Source organism: Syzygium oleosum, unplaced genomic scaffold (assembly GCF_021117445.2).
Source record: "Syzygium oleosum isolate NSW1041296 unplaced genomic scaffold, Sole_v2.1 Sole_v2.30, whole genome shotgun sequence".
Classification (NCBI taxonomy): Eukaryota; Viridiplantae; Streptophyta; class Magnoliopsida; order Myrtales; family Myrtaceae; genus Syzygium; species Syzygium oleosum.
The window spans coordinates 945,781-964,954 of NW_026607514.1; the positions used below are offsets into that span (position 1 = coordinate 945,781).

The 19,174-nt window shown below is 41.9% G+C and overlaps 3 protein-coding genes across 10 annotated transcripts; all 3 read right to left on the reverse strand.

The window, feature by feature from the left end:
* Positions 1–164: 164 nt before the first annotated feature.
* Positions 165–4,706, reverse strand: LOC115669090 (F-box protein At5g03100-like). Of its 7 annotated transcripts, none has more exons than XM_056304014.1 (6): positions 3,684–4,706; positions 2,484–2,657; positions 1,534–1,997; positions 1,364–1,444; positions 789–903; positions 165–526 (listed from the first exon to the last, which is right to left on the reverse strand). In XM_056304014.1, the coding sequence occupies exons 1-3, from the start codon at positions 4,635–4,637 to the stop codon at positions 1,608–1,610; spliced, it is 1,518 nt and encodes a 505-aa protein (XP_056159989.1). In that variant the 5' UTR covers positions 4,638–4,706; the 3' UTR covers positions 165–526; positions 789–903; positions 1,364–1,444; positions 1,534–1,607. The 7 variants fall into 7 exon arrangements, with proteins under 7 accessions (XP_056159989.1, XP_056159985.1, XP_056159984.1 ...); XM_056304010.1 differs by having other exon boundaries at positions 165–708; XM_056304009.1 differs by lacking the exon at positions 789–903.
* On the reverse strand, positions 1,685–13,014 carry LOC115690191 (putative F-box/LRR-repeat protein At3g18150). 2 transcript variants are annotated; one of them, XM_056304019.1, is made up of 3 exons: positions 11,885–12,915; positions 10,833–11,005; positions 1,685–1,811 (listed from the first exon to the last, which is right to left on the reverse strand). In XM_056304019.1, the coding sequence occupies exons 1-2, from the start codon at positions 12,830–12,832 to the stop codon at positions 10,865–10,867; spliced, it is 1,089 nt and encodes a 362-aa protein (XP_056159994.1). In that variant the 5' UTR covers positions 12,833–12,915; the 3' UTR covers positions 1,685–1,811; positions 10,833–10,864. The 2 variants fall into 2 exon arrangements, with proteins under 2 accessions (XP_056159994.1, XP_056159996.1); XM_056304021.1 differs by lacking the exon at positions 1,685–1,811 and adding an exon at positions 9,720–10,378 and having other exon boundaries at positions 10,866–11,005; positions 11,885–13,014.
* A 1,581-nt stretch (positions 13,015–14,595) lies between these two features.
* On the reverse strand, positions 14,596–19,082 carry LOC115690192 (putative F-box/LRR-repeat protein At3g18150). The gene is made up of 3 exons (XM_056303979.1): positions 19,056–19,082; positions 16,661–16,969; positions 14,596–15,808 (listed from the first exon to the last, which is right to left on the reverse strand). Exons 1-3 carry the CDS (start codon positions 19,080–19,082, stop codon positions 15,590–15,592), a joined length of 555 nt encoding a protein of 184 aa, XP_056159954.1. The 3' UTR covers positions 14,596–15,589.
* Between the last annotated feature and the right edge of the window lie 92 nt (positions 19,083–19,174).

The following is a 19,174-nucleotide window of genomic DNA, read 5'->3' on the forward strand; positions in this document are numbered from 1 at the left end:
GGTTGTTGCTCAAACATATATATATGCTTTTGGTGCTAGATAAACAAATTCCGACAATTCGTCACAACTTACATGTAATAACTTACGGTAAATGACGTGCACAGCACTCACCCAATACTTGCTCCATAAATCCGTGTATGAAGAACTTCTGACGAATATCTATGTAAGTATAACGCCAGTGACATTAGTTTCCGAAAAAACCTGCTTACACCCAAGATAAGATAGTTGTATCCACCAACAATTCAACATCAAAAAATAGCATTGTTGATACTAGAAGGACCAGTGAACTGTACGAGTCCCAAAGACACATTGCTGGTGCAAATAAAAGTTTGCAACTTGATCCCACCTAATGTAAAAGTGCATGCTCATAACGCAAAACCCGAGAAGCTGCACTAAGTCAGGATAGCTAGTTTCATCGTCTCAAAAGTCAAAAGCCATCCTTCATCTTGCTCATTCTGCCATCTGCCCTCCTTCGACTTTCTTTGATCCCCGGAACTTTTCTCTCTTACAAAATGCCCTCAAATGGCTGCAACACATTGCAAACATTTCTTGTCATTACTTCGACTCTAAATAGTTTGGACAATTTGAAGTTCGAATCTTGCTCCAAAATATTGGCTTTCCTCTCGGACAGGTCAAACATGTTTACTAGCACAACAAGAGCGAATTAGAACTTGATACTGTCCTCCCCGTGAAATTAGGTGTCAACAGCTACACGTAAGAAAGAGTCAAAACCCAGTTGCAGATGTGAGTATTACAAATAGAAAATCCTAAAGTTTTAGGCTTTTGACCTCCAAACTGACTACAAGCTGCAACGACAACAACTGCATACAAGAGCTATCCATCACAGCAAGCCCATTTTTTCCATGCTTATGCAGTTCAGCACAACAAAGAAACGTGATGGTCCTGCAAAGGATACCAAAAACATACTCGAGAGAATCTCTAATTGCTGCACAAATCATAAATTGCTGGGTCTCAAATGAAGCAGCCACCACCAAATGTTATCAATCCCACAAAGCCAAATAGAAGTTCACATCATTTTCAATGCCCAGATCAAAACGTGGAATTACAAGGACTCTCCCTACAGTTAAGTTTCACAGGTAAATTACAGTGCAATCAGAGGTCTGCAATGTCATACTAAATGCAAGAACTGAGAAAAGAAATCTGGCAACTGCAATTTGAGCAACTTGTAGATCATTCCGGTAGAATATCTTTACTCCTAATGAACAGGACAGGCTACAAATCACAGACAAAAGCCAATTGAACAATGACCATGCCCACCCAAATTGCAGTTTTACACCCAAAAATGTCACATTAAATCGAATTTATAAAACTACAAATAAACTATCAGATGAATGTGAAGTACCTGGGCAGGTTTGGGCTCTGACGAAGGGATCAACTCCCCATTCAAAATTCTTGCTGTCAAAGCATCGAATTTATCCTTCATCTACAACAATCGGAGCAAGCAACACACACTCATATTCATGATTGAAAGGCGAAAAGGAAACTTCAATAAGTTATCAGAATTAGACATACCTCAGAAGAAAGGGCATAGCAGTCCACACCAATTGGGAAATCGCAGCGCCTGTTTAGAATGAGCAGTGTAGTGCTCATCCAAGTTCAGAAACCCAGATCTTCTTCATATGCCTTTTTAAGGACAACTCTTCCAAAGGATAATCGAAGATAACTTCAGCATTTTGGGAAGCTCTTCGATAGCTGTGCACATTTCGGCTCACATCAAGTAGTTTGGAAAGATCAGCGGCTTCAAGATGTTTTTGTCCACGTTGTGCATGGAAATCAGCCTCAATAATCATCTTCTCCAGCATAAGTGCATCACCAAGAAGAAACTTAATCAAGGTGAGCAGATGTTTCGACCCAAAACTATTAGCAAAACCGATGATCTCCACCCTCTTGAGATGTTTCGCCAAACATTGAAAGTTCCCCTTCCGTGACAAAAGATCTTCGTTAAAACGTTCTATAGATTCTTCGTCGAGCTTAAACTGCACATGGATACCCCCATTTAAGAAAGAAGCTTCACATTAGATGAGGATCCACAGAAAAAACAATTCGTTGCCTCACTAAAATTTCAAACAAACAACTTTCATTTGTCCACCTCAGATAATAGTCAGTTTTACTTTATATCAAGTCTTCATCAATTTGAGCTCTTAAACTAGTCTACACAGCAAAACATCTTCTCTTTCTAGGCGCTCATCGCTAATTCATTAGTTCAAGATTCTAACCTTACATGGGAGGAAAAGAATCTCCAGTATAACACTGCAGTTACTTTAGGACATGAACTAAAACAGCTTAAAACGGCCCTGGACAAATGTCGAGTAGACTGACAGTCAAGGGCAAATTTCATTTGCTGGAACAAATAAGAGTTTGAGATTGATCATCTTTATGTGCTTCTAAAGTTTTAACTCATTCATCCAAAGAGGAAGTCAGCACAAGAAGCGAACTGAAAATAATATAGAAATGTAACAAACCGTCAATGGGCGAGAGCGAGTCAGGTGTACGACTAATTTTTCCAGGCGCTGTGAACTTCGTAGCATGCATGCTATCCCGGGAACTTCCCATTGACTAACTGGCGCGCGTAGTATCAGATTCTGACATTTTGACAATGGACATTGCACTCCTTCCATCTCCAAAGCGGACAGAATCTAACCACATTGAGCAAGCAAAACAGAAAAATTAATTAGTATTTCTGTTCCTGTTTAACATGAATAAAGAATAACAAAATTACGGTTCATCCAGATACAATTTCCTTTGACACTATCTCCCAGCCAGGAAAAGACCAATAAGAATACTACAAGTAGAAATGAGCAAGTGAATCTCTTTAAGAATCAAGACTATCTACATAAAACTCGTGATACTTGAAGGATCTGAAAATTCTAATAGTAGGTTACATGAGATAGCAAACCCCATTATCGACTGAAGCTTCCGAGAAAATCCATCCATTGCCATTGTAAAATACTTTAAGAATACTCTGTAAGATGATCATGGACCATCGGCCTAGTGTGACGAGAGAGCATGGCCCGATTCCAGCAACCAAAGACGACTAGGTCCATTACTCTTCGATTTTTTTTTTTTTTTTGAGCGAATCATTACTCTTCGTTATCTTTCCATATAATAGTATTTTTTCTATAAACTGAAAGAGTGAATGGGAAAATGTAACCTTTTCAAAGAATCTCTTCATGCATTTTTCTTGTGAAAAACAAGCATCTGACAGTGTTGCGTTGACTAGCATCCATAACAATTAGAAATATCTAGTGGCATTCGTTGTCCCTAATTGAGTGATCCCAGATCCATTTGTTCGAAATCAAACATAGGGAAGAAGCTCCAAGGTTCACCATATTTTCTTACGTAATAACTAGAAACATAAAGTTAAGAATCATCCTGTTCAAAATGATTCCCCTTAACAAAAGACTAAACAAAAGTACCATACAGCACTAAATGGCACTAATCACAGAAAACATTCAACATGAGTACTTAACACTTTATCTTCTCTCCTCTGCTTTAGTTTCTGCATTCGAGGTTAACTGTACGAGTAGTTTCCATTGGATCCGTTAATAGCGAAAGGAAAAAAAAAGGGTTGTTTCCCACAAAAATACTGAGTTGGCACCTGCAGACAACATTCAACACGAGTACCGTCTTAGACAGGGGCAGTAAAAATACTGAGCTGGTACCTGCAAACACCAACCGCCAATGGAGATCGTCGAAACTCCGCGCAGCTTCTCAAGAAGTTCCTTTAACAAGTCCCGGCTCTTGTCAGCACACACAACAAAATCTAGCTCGGCTTCCACCAAAGAAGACACGTCGTCGAGTCTGAACACGGAATTGAGACCCCAGATCCCCGATACCCGCAGCGACAGCAAATGCGGGGCCCAGATTTGCTCCGAGTCAGATAACCCGCCATTGGCGAGTACTAACTCTTTCACGCTTGTCGAATCTATCACAATGTTCTTCACGCCCCTGCAATGGTGCAACTCAAGGGACTCTAGAACAGGACTTCCCCCGACAATCCCCTCCAGGATACCATCGCTCAACTCCGCACATCCTAACAACAAGACCTTGAGACAAGGCCACCTGACAGCAGTGCCCAACGAAAGACAGCAGCTCCAGACCTCCAGGCGCACCAACCCACTCAAGCAATACAAGAACCGCGGCAGCTTATAATGAACCAGCAGCTGATGAAGGCACAGGCGGAGATCCTCCACGCGGCGACCCTCCGCGAAGCGGAGCCAGAGGTCGAGCTTGGGGCGGTAGGCCTCGTCGCACTTGAAGATGGTGACGTGGAACCTCTTCACCGCGGGCGAGGTGCACCGGATCAGGACGCTGTCGACGAGGGACGGGAAGTCCGGGTAGTAGGTGTCGCGACGGCGAGGCCGGAGGTCGTCGAGGACGAGGTGGGCGGTGGCGGTCCAAGCGGACTGCCAGCGCTTGGAGAGGACGCCGGTCTTCACGACGTCTCTCAGGGGCAGGAAGGAGAAGATGTGGTGGATCACGGCGTCTGGCAAGGCGCTGATGAGATCCCTAGCGCCCATAGGAGGAGGAGGAGGTCGGCTTCGTTTGGCGCGATTCCGCCGGTCGCCGCCGGAGGATCCGCGGCGGACGGCGCCGTGGACGGAGGTCTCCGCCATGGAATTGGAATCGCAGGGTTTCTGCGATTTTTGCCCCGATTTTTTCCGGAGATTTTACTTTTTGCTTCTCCTTTTTACATAGTAGTGAAATTTGAACCTTTTAATTGGTCTAGCTTTTTTCTTTTTGTGTTTTGTGTTTTTCTTATTTCTTTTTCAATTTTCATCACGATTTTCTTCGTTCAGCAAGCAAGCAATTGATTTTTTTTCTGGGGCAATCGAGTCATTTCGCCGCCATCTACCGTCTATATATCCGGAAAAATAGCTAATAATACCGTCCAAATGAAGCGAAATTCTTTCGTGATGTTGACCTGACATTCAATTGAAAAGACGGAAAGAAAATAGAGCGAAGAGTTTATCAGTACATGTGTAAAATGAGTCTGAATTATTCCAACAAAATAGAATGTCACACGACTACCACCTTAACTATTGATTAATCAATATTTTTTTTAATAGAATAATAACATTAAATATTTTTATATAATTTATGAACTAAATTGAGCACGTACAAAAAGTTCATTGATTACATTGAATAAATGGGAAAATTGTCAAATCAGTCCTAAACCTATTGTACGGCAGCCAATTCAGTCCTAAACCTTTTAATTTTGCCAATTCAATCTTAAACCTTTTAAATTCTTGCCAATTGAGTCCTTAGGTCAATTTTGGCCGGCCCGGCCGACGTGGCCGCCGGCCGCGCCATTGCCGTCCGTCAACGTTGACGTGGCAATTTTTAATTATTTTTTTTCAATTGTTTAATCTTTTTTTTCTTTTTCTTCTTTTTTTTTCTGGTTTCTCCCCTCTGGCCGGTCCGGCGACCGGCGGCCGGCCAGAGGGGAGGGCCGGCGAGGCCTCTGGCGAAGCTTGCCCCGGGCCACCTAGAAGGCGAGCCCGCCACCGGCGAGGGCGAGGTGAGGTCGGCCTCGCCTCGCCGTCGCGACCCAGCGACGGCGAGGCTCGACCTCGCTCGCCGTCGCCGAGCTCGCGGTCGCCGAGCCTCGCCGTCGCCTCGGATCGCGACGGCGAGGTCGAGCCTCGCCCGGATCCGGCGAGGCTTGACCTCGCTGTCACGACCCATGCGACGGCGAGGCTCGACCTCGCCACGCCTCGCCTCGCCGTCGCCTGGGTCACGACGGTGAGGCGAGGCCGACCTCGCCTCGCCCGGCCCGGGGGCCGGCGAGGCTCGCCCTCGCCGTGGGCGGGCGGGCCGCCGAGAGGCCTTGTCGGCCTCCCCCTGCAGCCGGTCGCACGGACCGGCCAAAGGGGAGAAACCAGAAAAAAAAAAAAGAAAAAAAAAGATTAAAAAATTGAAAAAAAAAATAATTAAAAATTGCCACGTCAGCGTTGACCGGACGGCCGGCGCCGGCCGGTGGCCACGTCAGCGCCGGCCGGCCAAAATTGGCCGGAAGGACTCAATTGGTAAGAATTTAAAAGGTTTAGGACTGAATTGACAAAATTAAAAGGTTTAGGACTGAATTGGCCGCTGTACAATAGGTTTAGGACTAATTTGACAATTTTCCCTTGAATAAATTAAAAGGTCATGAACCACATTACATATGGAGGTAAAATTGAAGGATAATATTGAATAAATTAAAAATTCGAAGACTATATTGCAATTAAATCAAAGTTGATGAATCATTTATATCATTATTAGGCTGAAATATGACCAATTCTCCTTGAACAGAAGAAGAGAGAAAATGATGAAAGCTCAGGTCAAACTACTCTCCCGTCTTTTATGTAAAAGTCCAAATTGTTGCCTAGCCAAGAAAGCAAACAACTTCAAAGAAAGCAAATGCCACTGGGGGTTTACTCCAGTGGCCATCCTTCTCACTTGAGAAAGGGGAGGTGGGGAGTTCGAATTCCCACCTTCGCAGGGGGTAGGGGTGGGGCCGCGTAGTTTAAGATGTTGGTTTCGACGCCCACGCCCTGCAAGAGATGGGGCGCAAGTCTGAATGTGTATCGTGAGTGAGAGATAAAGTAGGACCGACCAAAAAAAAAAAAAAGCAAATGCCAATTCCTATCAAGGATAGGGAATTAAGAAAGGATTTGGCTTGATACTTAATAATTTCATGCGTGCGATGATTTGTTGGAAATTTTTTGATCCATGCATTCATTCCTTATATAGAAATGGATTTCCATGTATGATTTTGGGAACCCATCACCTGCCATTCTAAGTTCTTGTGATGTATTGAGATCCTTTAAATTTAGATGAAAGTACCGACAATATCGATATACAAAGCATAGATTGAAGCCTCACCACGCCGTCTGATCTGGGGCGACACCAAGGTGGTTGAGACCTTATGTTTTGCAAGGCAACCACGAATTCACAGAGAGAGAGAGAGATCAGGCCGACGCAAGAGGATGATGGGAGGCGTGGGCGGTGACGGGTCATGAAGGTAGTGGCACATGGTGGGTCTAGTGATGCGGGTGTGGAGGAGGAGGAGATGGAGAGAAAAAGAGAGAGGAAATGAATGCATTTTGGTATTTGGTGTAATTTATCTCTGTGTATAAGGATGTTTTGGTACAATAGTTAATTTTACCTAAGTACAGAGATTGCTAAATTTAAAGAATCCCAACCTCTTAAAAGTGCAACGCTAGAAAGCCTACGAAAATTTAGCAACATACAAAGCATAAATTTTTTGAAAAGCATCGCAGCATAAACTATATGCCTTGAAGCTGGCAATGCTAGGCATAACTCATTTCTCTTTTTTTGGTCAGAAGGCATAACTCATTTGCATGATGCACATATGATATGGATTCCAGTTTAACTTGAATATTTAGCTGCAATCACGTCAACCCATTTATATACGAATACTTAACATGTCATGTACGAGTTGACATTTTAAAAACCGTTTGGACACACTTCGATGTGTTTAATAATATTGAAACAAGTTCATGTAGCGCTCGTGTCAACACATAGTGAATTCATGTACTTTTAAACACGTCTATACATGCTTAAACATATTCACAAAATTACATCTAGGGTAATTTCATAGGCATGTTAAAAAAATGTTGCGTCTCCCTAATTACCGAGTCATATTCAAGCTTCAAAATTTGTATCCATACATAGACATCTCTCGTTTTCGAGCCGGATACACCAAAAAGGGAATTGTTAACAAGTGCCTCTAGGGCACTCATTAAATTAATTGAAAATGGAAATAAGACTTTCCAAGACGCTTTGAAAGTGAATTTTAGTTTTATGTTTTAATAAGGTCACTTTAAACAATAAATTAAATTTCCTAAGTATATTGAGTAAGAACTAACAAATGCCCAAATGAGTATTCTTTAATATTTCCGTACAAAAATGCCAACTTATAACTCTCAACACTGGTGCAGTTAATTGAGATGTGGAGAGATTCTTAACTCGGAAACTGGAAGCCGCGCATTCAGATCTCTTAAATGCGTGTAAGCCACTCCGAGTCAAACCCGCCTGCATAAATCGAGGGCCCGAATTTAATGGGTTCGCGAGACTTACTAGGCATATCGTGGGCTTTTTAGATAGATGTGATGTTTTTAGAAAATATTTTTCGGAAAATCATTTTCTAGGAAAATGATAATATTTTCCGGTGTTCCGCCGAGACCTGAAAATGAATTCGAAAATATTTTCCGTCGTTCAACATGGAAAATCTAATTTAATTTTCCTCCTTACACTCATTTTAATAATTTTTTTTAATTCTTTTTAAATTAATTTTTAAATATTTCTTTTCTTTTCTTTTTCTCTTCTTTTTTATTCTTTTATATAATTGTTGGCCTCGCTAGATCCAGCGAGGCAAGGCTCAAGCTTACCGGCCTTGGGCAAGCGAGGCAAGGCTCGAGCTCGCTGGCCTTGGGCAAGCGAGCCTGACCCTTGCCCATGGCCAGTCGCCGACCATCACCGTAGTCGATGACTGACAGAGGATGCACCAAAGTTTGATTAAAGAAAATGAACCTCGTGGACACATATTTATTCATAGTGAAATTCCAGCCATTTCAAATCTTAATGATGGATAACAAAAATTAAAGGATGCACCATAGTTTAATCTTGCACTTTTGTTTTGATTTCCAGAAAGCTGAACCGAATGTGACCACTTAGGCTGCATTTGGGAACACTCTAGGGGAAAGTCTTTGGCAAAATGCAAAGGACTTTAAGTTGAAGGAGTTTTCCAAAATACAAATTGTGTGTTGGTAAGTTGTAACTTAAAAGTCCATTGCAAAGCAACTTTCGGTAAAATAGCATTTGAAAAAATTATACTTGCAAGGCACTTTATTATTTTTTATTAAAGAAAAGTTGAAACCCCTCACCGGAGTTGGTGAAGGGCTGGCGGCCGTCGGCGACCCAGATTTGGCGCCGGCGGCCGTCGTCTGATGCCGAACGACCTCAGACGACGGCCGCCGACCCTCGAGGGTTGTCTGCGTAGCACGACCTCAGTCGGAATCACGCGTCGCCTCTCCGAGGTCGTGCAAGTTCCCCGCGAGGGCCGTCTAGGTCGCGCGACATCAAGCGGCCCTCGCCTGGGTCGCATGGCCCGTCGCGGCGATTGTGCGACTCGAGGCGACGGTCGTTGGGTTGCGCAACCACGCCGGCCCCTCTTCGGCCTGTCGCCATCCACTCATAGCCACACCGGCCGAGGTAAGCGAAGAAGATGATGAACAGTTAAAGACAAAGGCAAAATCGGAAAATCAAAAAATAGATGAGGGTAGTTTTGGAAGAAATGTTTATTACTTAATCATTACTGTTGCTTACCGAGAAAGCCAAAAAGCCAAAGCGGGTGTCCAGGAGCCTTGTGCTTAAGGTCGGAAATGCTAGCATTTGGGAAATAGGTTCCAAAAAATGAATGCCAAACACACTAGCATTTGCCTAAGGGCCTTTAGAGGTCCAAAGGGCTTTGCAAAACTGTTCTCAAACGGCGGGTTATGTTAAAATTCGAGTTCATCTTCTTTTGGGCAGCAAATAAGTACTTCAAGTTTGTCTTTGAAATCAAATTGTAATGATCTCTATACAGCTACGCACAAAAGCATGAAGATTTCCAAAATGCATATCATGATGATCAGGACGTTTCCTTAATCTTCCAAGAGTGCAGATAAACGACATAACCTTAAATTTTCTACTTTGTCTGAAAAAGAAGAGGAAGCTGAGCAGTATCTTAACCAAAACGCCCCTTCATATGTCCACAATCCAAAGCACCTACTACTAACCTCTTTCCTGAGGAGCTTCATATTTACAGCTAAACTAAGCTTGAAAGAAGTGCAAATTAGGTACATGTTAAAAATCCAATACTGTCATACAGTTCATGTAATACTGTCAAGAGAGAGTTAATAAGAATGAGCAGGGTAGTGCTCATCCACGTTTATAATTCGAGATCTTCCTCAGATGCTTTCCAAAGGACACCTCTTCCAAAGGATAATCGAAGATAACTTCGGCATTTTGGGAAGCTCTTCGATAGCTGAGCACATTTCGGCTCACACCAAGTAGTATGCCAATATCAGCAACTCGAACATGTTTTTGTACACGTTGTGTATGCAAATTAGCCTTGATAATCATCTTCTCCAGAGCGAGTGCATCACCAACAAGAAACTTAATCAGGGCAAGCAGATGTTGCGACTCCAAACCATAAGCAAAATCGATGATCTCCACCCTCTTGAGATGTTTCGCCAAACATTGAAAGTTACCCTTCCATGAACACAAAAGATCTTCGTCACAGTTGAAACGTTGTATAGATTCTTCGCTGAGATTAAACTGCACATAGATGCCCCATTTAAGAAAGAAACTTCATATTAGATGCAGATCCACGAAAAAAAGAATTTGTTGCCTCACAAAAATTTCAAGCAAACAACTTTCGTTTGTCCACCTCAGATGATAGTCAATTTTACTTTATATCGAGTCTTCATAAATTTGAGCTCTTAAACTTGTCTACACAGTAAAACATCTTCTCTTTCTAGGCGCTCATCACTAATTCATTAGTTCAAGATCCTAACCTTACATGGGAGCAAAAGAATCTCCAGTATAACACTGCAGTTACTTTAGCACATGAACTAAAACAGCTTGAAATGGCCCTGGATAAATGTCGGGTAGACTGACAGTCATGGGCAAATTTCATTTCCTGGCACTAATGAGAGTTTGATATTGATCATCTTTATGTGCTTCTGAAGTTTAAACTCATTCATGCAAAGAGGAAGTCAGCACAGGAAGCGAACTGAAAATAATATAGAAAAGTAACAAACCGTCGATGGGTAAGAGTGAGTAAGGTGTATGACTAATTTTCCAGGCACTGTGAACTTCGTAGCATGTATGCTATCCCGGGAAGTTCCAATTGACTAACCGGCGTGCGTAGTATCAGATTCTGACATTTTGACAATGGACATAACACTCCTTCCATCTCCAAAGCGGACAGAACCTAACCACATTGAGCAAACAAAACGGAAAAATTAATTAGCATTTCTGTTCCTGTTTAACATGAATAAAGAATAACAAAATTACGGTTCATCCAGATACAATATCCTTAGACACTGTCTCCCAGCTAGGAAAAGACCGATAAGGAAACTACAAGTAGAAACGAACAAGTGAATCTCTTTAAGAATCTATTTACATAAAACTTGAGATACTTTAAGGATCTGAAAATTCTAGTAGTTGGTCACATGAGACAGCAAACCTCATTATCGACTGAAGTTTCTGAGAAAATCCATCCATTGCCATTGTAAAATAATGTAAGAATACTCTGTAAGATGATTATGGAACATCATCCTAGTGTGACGAGAGAGCATGACCCGGTTCTAGCAATCTAAGATGACTAGGTCCATTACTCTTCGATTTTTTTTTTTGAGCGAATCATTACTCTTCGTTATCCTTCCATATAATAGTATTTTTTCTATAAATTGAAAGAGCGAATGGAAAATGTAACCTTTTCAAATAATCTCTACATGCATTTATCTTGTGAAAATCAAGCATCTATCAGTGTTGCGTTGAGTAGCTTCCAGAATAAATAGAAATATCTCGTGGCATTCGTTGTCCCTAATTGAGCCATCCCAGATTCATTTATTTGAAATTAAACAGAGGGAAGAAGCTCCAAGGTTCACCATATGTTCTTCCGTAACCACTCGAAACACAAAGTTATGAATCGTCCCATTCACAAGGGTTCCCCTTGACGAAAGACCAGAATGCCACAGAGAGCTGAGGTCTCTCAGCCAGGGCCACATACAGCACTAAATGGCCCTAATGACGGACACCATTCAACACCAGTCGGTCTTAGAAATGGGCAAAAATACTGAGCTGGTACCTGCAAACACAAACCGCCAATGGTGATTGTAGAAACTCCGCGCAGCTGCTCAAGAAGTTCCTTTAACAAGCCGTCAGCACACACAACAAGATCTAACTCGGCTTCCACCAAAGAAGACACGTCGTCGAGTCTCAACACGGAACTGAGACCCCAGATCCCCGATACCCGCAGCGACCGCAAATGCGGAGCCCAGATTTGGTCCGAGTCAGAGAACCCGCCATCGGCGAGTATCAACTCTTTCACGCTTGTCGAATCTATCACAATGTTCTTCACACCCCCGCAATCGTGCAACGCGAGGGACTCCAGAACAGGACTTCCCCTGACAATTCCCTCCAGGATATCATCACTCATCTCCGCATTTCTTATCGACAAGACCTTAAGACAAGGCCACCTGACATCAGTACCTAACGAAAAACAGCAGCCCCTGACTTCCAGGCGCACCAACCGACTCAAGCAGTACAAGAACCGCGGCAGTTTATAATAAACCCGCAGCTGATGAAGACATAGACAAAGATCCTCCACACGGCGCTCCTCCGCGAAGCGCAGCCAGAGGTCGAGCTTGGGGCGGTAGGCCTCGTCGCACTTGAAGATGGTGATGTGGAACCTCTTCACCGCGGGCGAGGTGCACCGGGACAGGACGCTGTCGACGAGGGACGGGAAGTCCGGGTAGTAGGGGTCGCGATGGCGAGGCCGGAGGTCGTCGAGGACGAGTTGGGTGGTGGTGGTCCAAGTGGACTGCCAGCGCTTGGAGAGGACGCTGGTCTTCACGACGTCTCTCAGGGGCAGGAAGGAGAAGATGTGGTGGATCACGGCGTCTGGCATGGCGGTGATGAGATCCCCAGGGCTCGAAGGAGGAGGAGGAGGAGGTAGGCTTCGTTGGGCGCGATTCCGCCGGCCGTCGCCGGAGGATTCGCGGCGGACGGCGCCGTGGACGGAGGTCTCCGCCATGGATTCGGAATCCTAGGGTTTCTGCGATTTTTGCCCCCGAGTTTTCCAGAGATTTTACTTTTCACTTCTCCATTTTTACACGGTGACCGTGATTGGACCTTTTAAAAAAAAAATTGGTCTAGTTTTATTTATTTTTTTCTCATTTCTTTTTTCAATCTTCTTCACGATTTTCTTAGTGAGCATGCAAGAAACGGCCAATTGATTTTTCTCTTTCCAATCAAGTCATTTCGTCTATATAGATCTGGCATCACCGGTCGCCAGAACCATCTCCGGTGGTGAGGTCGCGTGAGGTGGGGATATTTCCGAAATTATGAAAGCTGAGCGATGACAAAGTTGAAAGAAAAAATTAAATAAATTTGCATTCCAAAAATGCAGCATTCCAAAGTACCTCGAGACCTCTCTTGGCCTAACATCCTTTTGGAAAGCTTTGGAGATGCAAATTACTTCTCCCCAAAGCTCTCCAAAAATTATGCCAAATGCAAATGCCAAGGGACTTTAGCAAAGTCGAACCAAATGCACCCTTAGTAACTATTTCTCTTTAATGATCCAAAAAACATCTTGGATTCCCATTTTAAGGTAAATGGTATTTTGCGATTACAAGGGGCCTTTTGGCTTTCTTTGCAATTTTGCTCTTTCCTACACGCTATAAAAAGACTATTGGGGTCATCCAATTATAGCATACAAGTTACACATCAAATATACACTGCATGTGAATTTGTATGTCTACAATTAAATAATATACATGGTCGTCTCCGGGCAATTATCTCTTATCAATTTGTAAATAAACAAAACCTACTACAAAACAAAGAAAATTAATTAGAGGCAAATGTGAAATGGGGTACCGGTTTGGAATTTTCTGTGAAATTAAAAAAATTAATTCGAGGCAAATGTACCATAACATATCAATTTGAAATTTATCATGGTATTAACCCTTGGGTTTGTTTTGGCGGACGAAGCCACCGGTCAAAAAGGAGGTCCGTGGCGGTGGTCTCGGTGGATCACCACTACTTGGAGGACGCAGGTCTTGATGATGTCTTCAATGTGCAAGGAGGAGAATATGTCGCGGATTAGGGCATCTGGCAAAGGCACTAATGAAAGCCTCGGGGTTTCTCACTTCGTTTCGGAGGAGAAGGAGAAAATTGGCTTCGTTCTGTTCGCCGAAGAATTTGTATTACCATGATTTGACCCCCAACTGTATTGACTGAAAGCAAATTATGTTTCAAATTGAACAGAAACTAACGGTAAAATCTTTGATTCTTTTAATGTGCTCTTCGTTGTTGATTTCACGAACTTACAAATTCACACAAACATGGCATAGCTCAAACAATAAATTACTGACACATCTATTCATAGTAAAATTTCTAGCTACTCTATATTAAAAAAAAATTTGAGCCATTTCAATCCTTAATGATGTATAATAAAAATTAAAACATGTACCCTGGTTCGATCTCGCATTTTGTTTTGGTTTCCAAAAAGCTGAATCGAATGTGACCACCAAAAGGGTTATGTTAAAATTCGAGTTTATCTTCTTTTGGGCCGCAAATTAAGCACTTACTTCAAGTTTGCCTTCGAAATCAAATTGTAATGATGTCTATACAATTACGCACAAATACATGAAGATTTCCAAAATGCATATCATAATGATCATGATTTTTCCTTAATCTTCCGGGAGTGCAGATATTTTCTATTTTGCCTGAAAAAGAAGACAGAACGCTGCGCAATATCTTCACCAAAACACCCTTTCATATGTCCATAATCCAAAACGCTACTATTAACCTCTTTCCTTAGGAGGTTCATATTTTACAACTAAACTAAACTTGAAAGAAGTGCAAATTAGGTACGTGTTAAAAACCCAATACTGTCATATAGTTCATGTATATCTACTGTCAAAAGAGAGTGAATAAGAATGAGCATTGTAGTGCTCATCCACGTTTAGAACCTGGATCTACTTCAGAGGCTTTTTAAAGGACACCTCTTCCAAAGGATAATCAAAGATAACTTCAGCATTTTGGGAAGCTCTTCGATAGCTTAGCACATTTCGGCTCACACCAAGTAATTCGGAAAGATCGGTGGCTCCAAGCCGTTTTTGTCCACGTCGTGCATGCACATCAGCCTTAATAATCATCTTCTCCAGCGCAAGTGCATCACCAAGAAGAAACTTAATTAGGGAGAGCAGATGTTTCGACCCAAAACTATCAGCAAAACCAATGATCTCCACCCTCTTGAGATGTTTCGCCAAACATTGAAAGTTCCCCTTCCATGACAAAAGATCTTTGTCAAAGTTAAAACGCTCAATAGATTCTTCGTCCAGCATAAACTGCACATGAGTACCTCATTTGAGAAAGAATATTCACGTTAAATGCAGATACACGGAAAAAAGAACTCGTTGCCTCACTAAAATTTCAAACAAACAACTTTCATTTGTCCACCTTAGAATCACGTCAGTTATACTCTATATCGAGTCTTCATCAATTTGGGCTTTTAAACTCGTCTACACAGTAAAACATCTTCTCCTTCTAGGCGCTCATCGCTGATTCATTAGTTCAAGGTCCTAACCTTACGAGGCAGCAAAAGAATCTCTAGTATAACACTGCAGTTACTTTAGGACATGAACTAAAACAGCTTAAAACGGCCCTGCATAAATGTCGAGTAGACTGACAGTCATGGGAAAATTCCATTTGCTAGAACAAATAAGAGTTTGAGATTGATCATCTTTATGTGCTTCTAAAGTTTTAACTCATTCATGCAAAGAGGAAGTCAGCACAAGATTCGAACTGAAAATAATATAGAAAAGTAATAAACCTTAAATATGCGGAAGTCAGTCAAGTCTATGACTAATTTTTCCATGCACTGTGAACTTCGTAGCATGTATGCTATCCCAGGAAGGTTTCGTTGACTAACTGTTGTGCGTAGTATTAGATTCTGGCATTTTGACAATGGAGATGGCACTCCTTCCATCTCTAAAGCAGACATAACCTAAGCACATTGTGCAAGCAAAATAGAAAAACTAATTAGTATTTATGATCCTGTTTAACATGAATAAAGAATAACAAAATTACAGTTCATCCAGATACAATATCCTTTGACCGTCTCCCAGCTAGGAAAAGACCAATAAGGATACTACAAGTACAAATGAACAAGTGAATCTCTTTCGGAATCCAGACTATTTACACAAAACTTGTGATACTTGAAGGATCAGATAATTGTAGTAGTTGGTCACATGAGACAGCAAACCTCGTGATCGACCAAAGTTTCCAGGAAAATCTATCCATTGCCATTGTAAAATATTGTAAGAACACTCTGTACGATGATTATGGAGCATCATCCTAGCATGACGAGAGAGCATGGCCTAGTTCCAGCAACCTAAGATGACTAGGTCCATTACTCTTTGTCATCTTTCCAGGTAACTGTATTTTTTCTATAAACTGAAAGAGCTAATGGAAAATAGAACCTTTTCAAATAATCTCTACATGCATTTATCTTGTGAAAATCAAGCATCTATCAGTATTGCGTTGAGTAGCATCCATAATAAATAGAAATATCTAGTGTCATTCGTTGTCCCTAATTGAGTGATCCCAGATCCATTTATTTGAAATTAAATGGAGGGAAGAAGCTCCAAGGTTCACCATATGTTCTTACGTAACAACTCAAAACACAAAGTTATGAATAGTCCCGTTCACAATGGTTCCCCTTGACGAAAGACTAGAATGCCACAGAGAGCTGAGAGGTCACTCGACCCGGGGCAACATACAGCACTAAAAGGCCCTAATCACGGAAACCATGCAACACGAGTCCGTCTTAGAAAGGGCAAAACTACTGAGCTGGTACCTCCAAACACCAACTGCCAATGGTGATTGTAGAAACTCCATGCAGCTTCTCAAGAAGTTCCTTTATCAAGTCGCGGCTCTTGTCACCGCGCACAACAAAATCTAACTCGGCTTCCACCAAAGAAGATACGTCGTCGAGTCTGAACACGGAACCAAGACGCCAAATCCCTGATACCCGCAGTGACAGCAAATGCGGGGCCCAAATTGTCTCCGAGTCCGATAGCCTGTGGCCTTTGACGAGTTTTAACTCTTTCACGCTGGTCGAATCTATTACAATGTTCTTCACGCCCCCGCAATAGTGTGTTGACACCTATTTTTAATTTGCCCAAAATTAATTGCAAAATTTAGGAGTTAATTTCTTTAATTCCTAAAACAAAAAAAATATTTCTATTTAAATGCATTGCATATAGACATTAGGCATATGTGCATTAATAAGGCCTATTAGAGCATATTTTCTTAAAAATTTTAAAAAAAAAAAAATTTTAAAAAAAAAAAAATTTTAAAAATTTGATTGATATATTCTAAATGTTTAATCTAATGTGATATTATTATGCATATTTTTGTCTTGTTTAAATTAGACAAACTTGAGATTGCGCGGTAATATTTTGCATGTTATGTTTATTATCGCTGTATTGTTATGCATGTTTTTAATACAATTGCATGAGCGTTGTGTTTTTGAATGTCATCTGACTTAGTTAAGGTTAGAACCTTAGGCTGCATGAATTGTTGTGTTCCTGACTGCTGATCGTTCCTGATTATGCACTCGCTTGATCACCTCACATGTTAGGAGAAAGGTCCTAAAATCAATCCAAATTGCTCGACAAATGTTTTCGAAATGAATAGGGTAAAATGGTACCGAAAGGGCATTAGTTATCCAACTAGTGTAACCAAGTCCCCGAACTCATTTAATCTCTGGTTCGTAGGAATAGGGTGATTCTCCCATCACCCTATTTGGGTTTCTAATCGACCCACCCCAAATCGATTAGTGGCGACTCCTTGATATAAACCACTTGCATGTTAAACACTTAAACCCTAAGTCGCGATATGGTATGGGCTTGGGAGAGCCCGAGTTAAGTCCCGAACCTAGACTTAGCACGTACCAGGCGAGCCCCCCTTTTTTGCATGTCGTTTTAAAAAGGGCTCGGGAGTTCGGTCGCGACAGACTGGCGACTCCGCTGGGGACTTGTTTTTTTTCAAAGTGGACTTAAGCCAAAATTTTTATCCTGTTCAAAATAATTTTTGTTTGACAGCAAGGACTTCAGGTATGATCCTGACATTAAGGTGTTATTTGTCTTGCAGGTTCGAATTGATTGTTTATAATTTGTTGTGCATGCTTTAATGATTTAGCACTACACCGTTGCACACACAACCACGCTGCCGGACCTGGGCCGCGATAGGGCATCTTAGGATGGTGTTAAGAAAGATACGACCTCGAACGCGAGTCCGCGATGTAGAGGTTGCCTTTCTTTTCCCCGAAATTTATTTCTAAAAATCGTAAAGAAGTATCTTTAGCCGCTATTCGCGTGACTATAAGATATTCCTTTCGATTTGGCCGAGGTTAAAAGGACTTGACACCAACGCGAGACTGCGACGGTCAGGCACCCTTTTAACTTCATGTTGCTGAGCCAGTCTAGATAGAAATCGAACCTCACTCCTCATGTGCATGTTGTTGCGATTGCCATGGTTCAAGGAAAGGTATATATTCTATCCCTTCTCATTTTTTTTATATATATATGGCCTACTTATTCAATTGATTTGTTACTGTTAGGCCACCCGTTGATTGCAGTCTATATACCAGGGATACGCTTATTGCGGAGCTTGTCCGTAAAAATAAGCGCCTCCGAGAGACCGTGATTTCCCCATCGTTTATAAAATGAGTATCCGGGAAGGGCACCCTTTTGTTAAAAGCCTCTGTCTTTTATATTTCCTAGTAATTATGTTCAGGGATTTTGGTTATCTCCTGTAAAAATGTTTTTGGGTTGTACAAATGTTAATATAACTCGGGCCGTTTTTTATGCTTTAAATAAAATTTTTTGCCCCTGAATGACACCATCGCGGCCTTCGGCCCAGTGGTATCCGGGGATGAGCAGTCACGGTCCGAGGCGACCGGGGTTCGAACCCCGGGGACGCCGCCTGTAATGTTAATATTAATAAAAACCTTTTTTGCTTATTTTTTCTTTGCAAATAAAGAAAATATGCAATAATAATATGACTAAGTCATAGAATGATTCTTTATTGAGCATTATACTCATTCATATACGCGTTTTCGCAGGTAGTTACAAAAAATGGCCGAAGAAAACGTCCGTCTCAATAACATGGAAACCGAAATGAAGCAGGTCTTCGCCTTTCTTCAACGACTCTCAAAACAAGTGGAACATCTGTCGGTCCGCTTAGACCAACTCACCATGACTCCACTTCGCCATCCAAGACCAGGGGTGATGATTCAAATGGAGACCTCCGGTCTCAATCAAAAGGGTAAAGATGTCATGGCTGACAATGTCCACGAGTCCCCTGA

Bases quoted from the DNA above. Each gene is read 5' to 3' on its own strand.
- LOC115669090 (XM_056304015.1), bottom strand. From the start codon at position 4,637: ATGGCGGAGACCTCCGTCCACGGCGCCGTCCGCCGCGGATCCTCCGGC. The intron at 2,658-3,683 runs GTACCAGCTCAG...CAATGTGGTTAG, and splicing joins TTGGCGGTTGGTGTTTGCAG to ATTCTGTCCGCTTTGGAGAT. The intron at 1,998-2,483 runs GTTTGTTACATT...ATCCATGTGCAG, and splicing joins CTCGCTCTCGCCCATTGACG to TTTAAGCTCGACGAAGAATC.
- LOC115690192 (XM_056303979.1), bottom strand. From the start codon at position 19,082: ATGGCGAAGTGGAGTCATGGTGAGTTG. The intron at 16,970-19,055 runs GTCTAAGCGGAC...AATTAAAAATAG, and splicing joins AGTGGAGTCATGGTGAGTTG to GTGTCAACACACTATTGCGG. The intron at 15,809-16,660 runs GTACCAGCTCAG...CAATGTGCTTAG, and splicing joins TTGGCAGTTGGTGTTTGGAG to GTTATGTCTGCTTTAGAGAT.
- LOC115690191 (XM_056304021.1), bottom strand. From the start codon at position 12,832: ATGGCGGAGACCTCCGTCCACGGCGCCGTCCGCCGCGAATCCTCCGGC. The intron at 11,006-11,884 runs GTACCAGCTCAG...CAATGTGGTTAG, and splicing joins TTGGCGGTTTGTGTTTGCAG to GTTCTGTCCGCTTTGGAGAT. The intron at 10,379-10,865 runs GTCATACACCTT...TCTAATATGAAG, and splicing joins TCACAGTGCCTGGAAAATTA to TTTCTTTCTTAAATGGGGCA.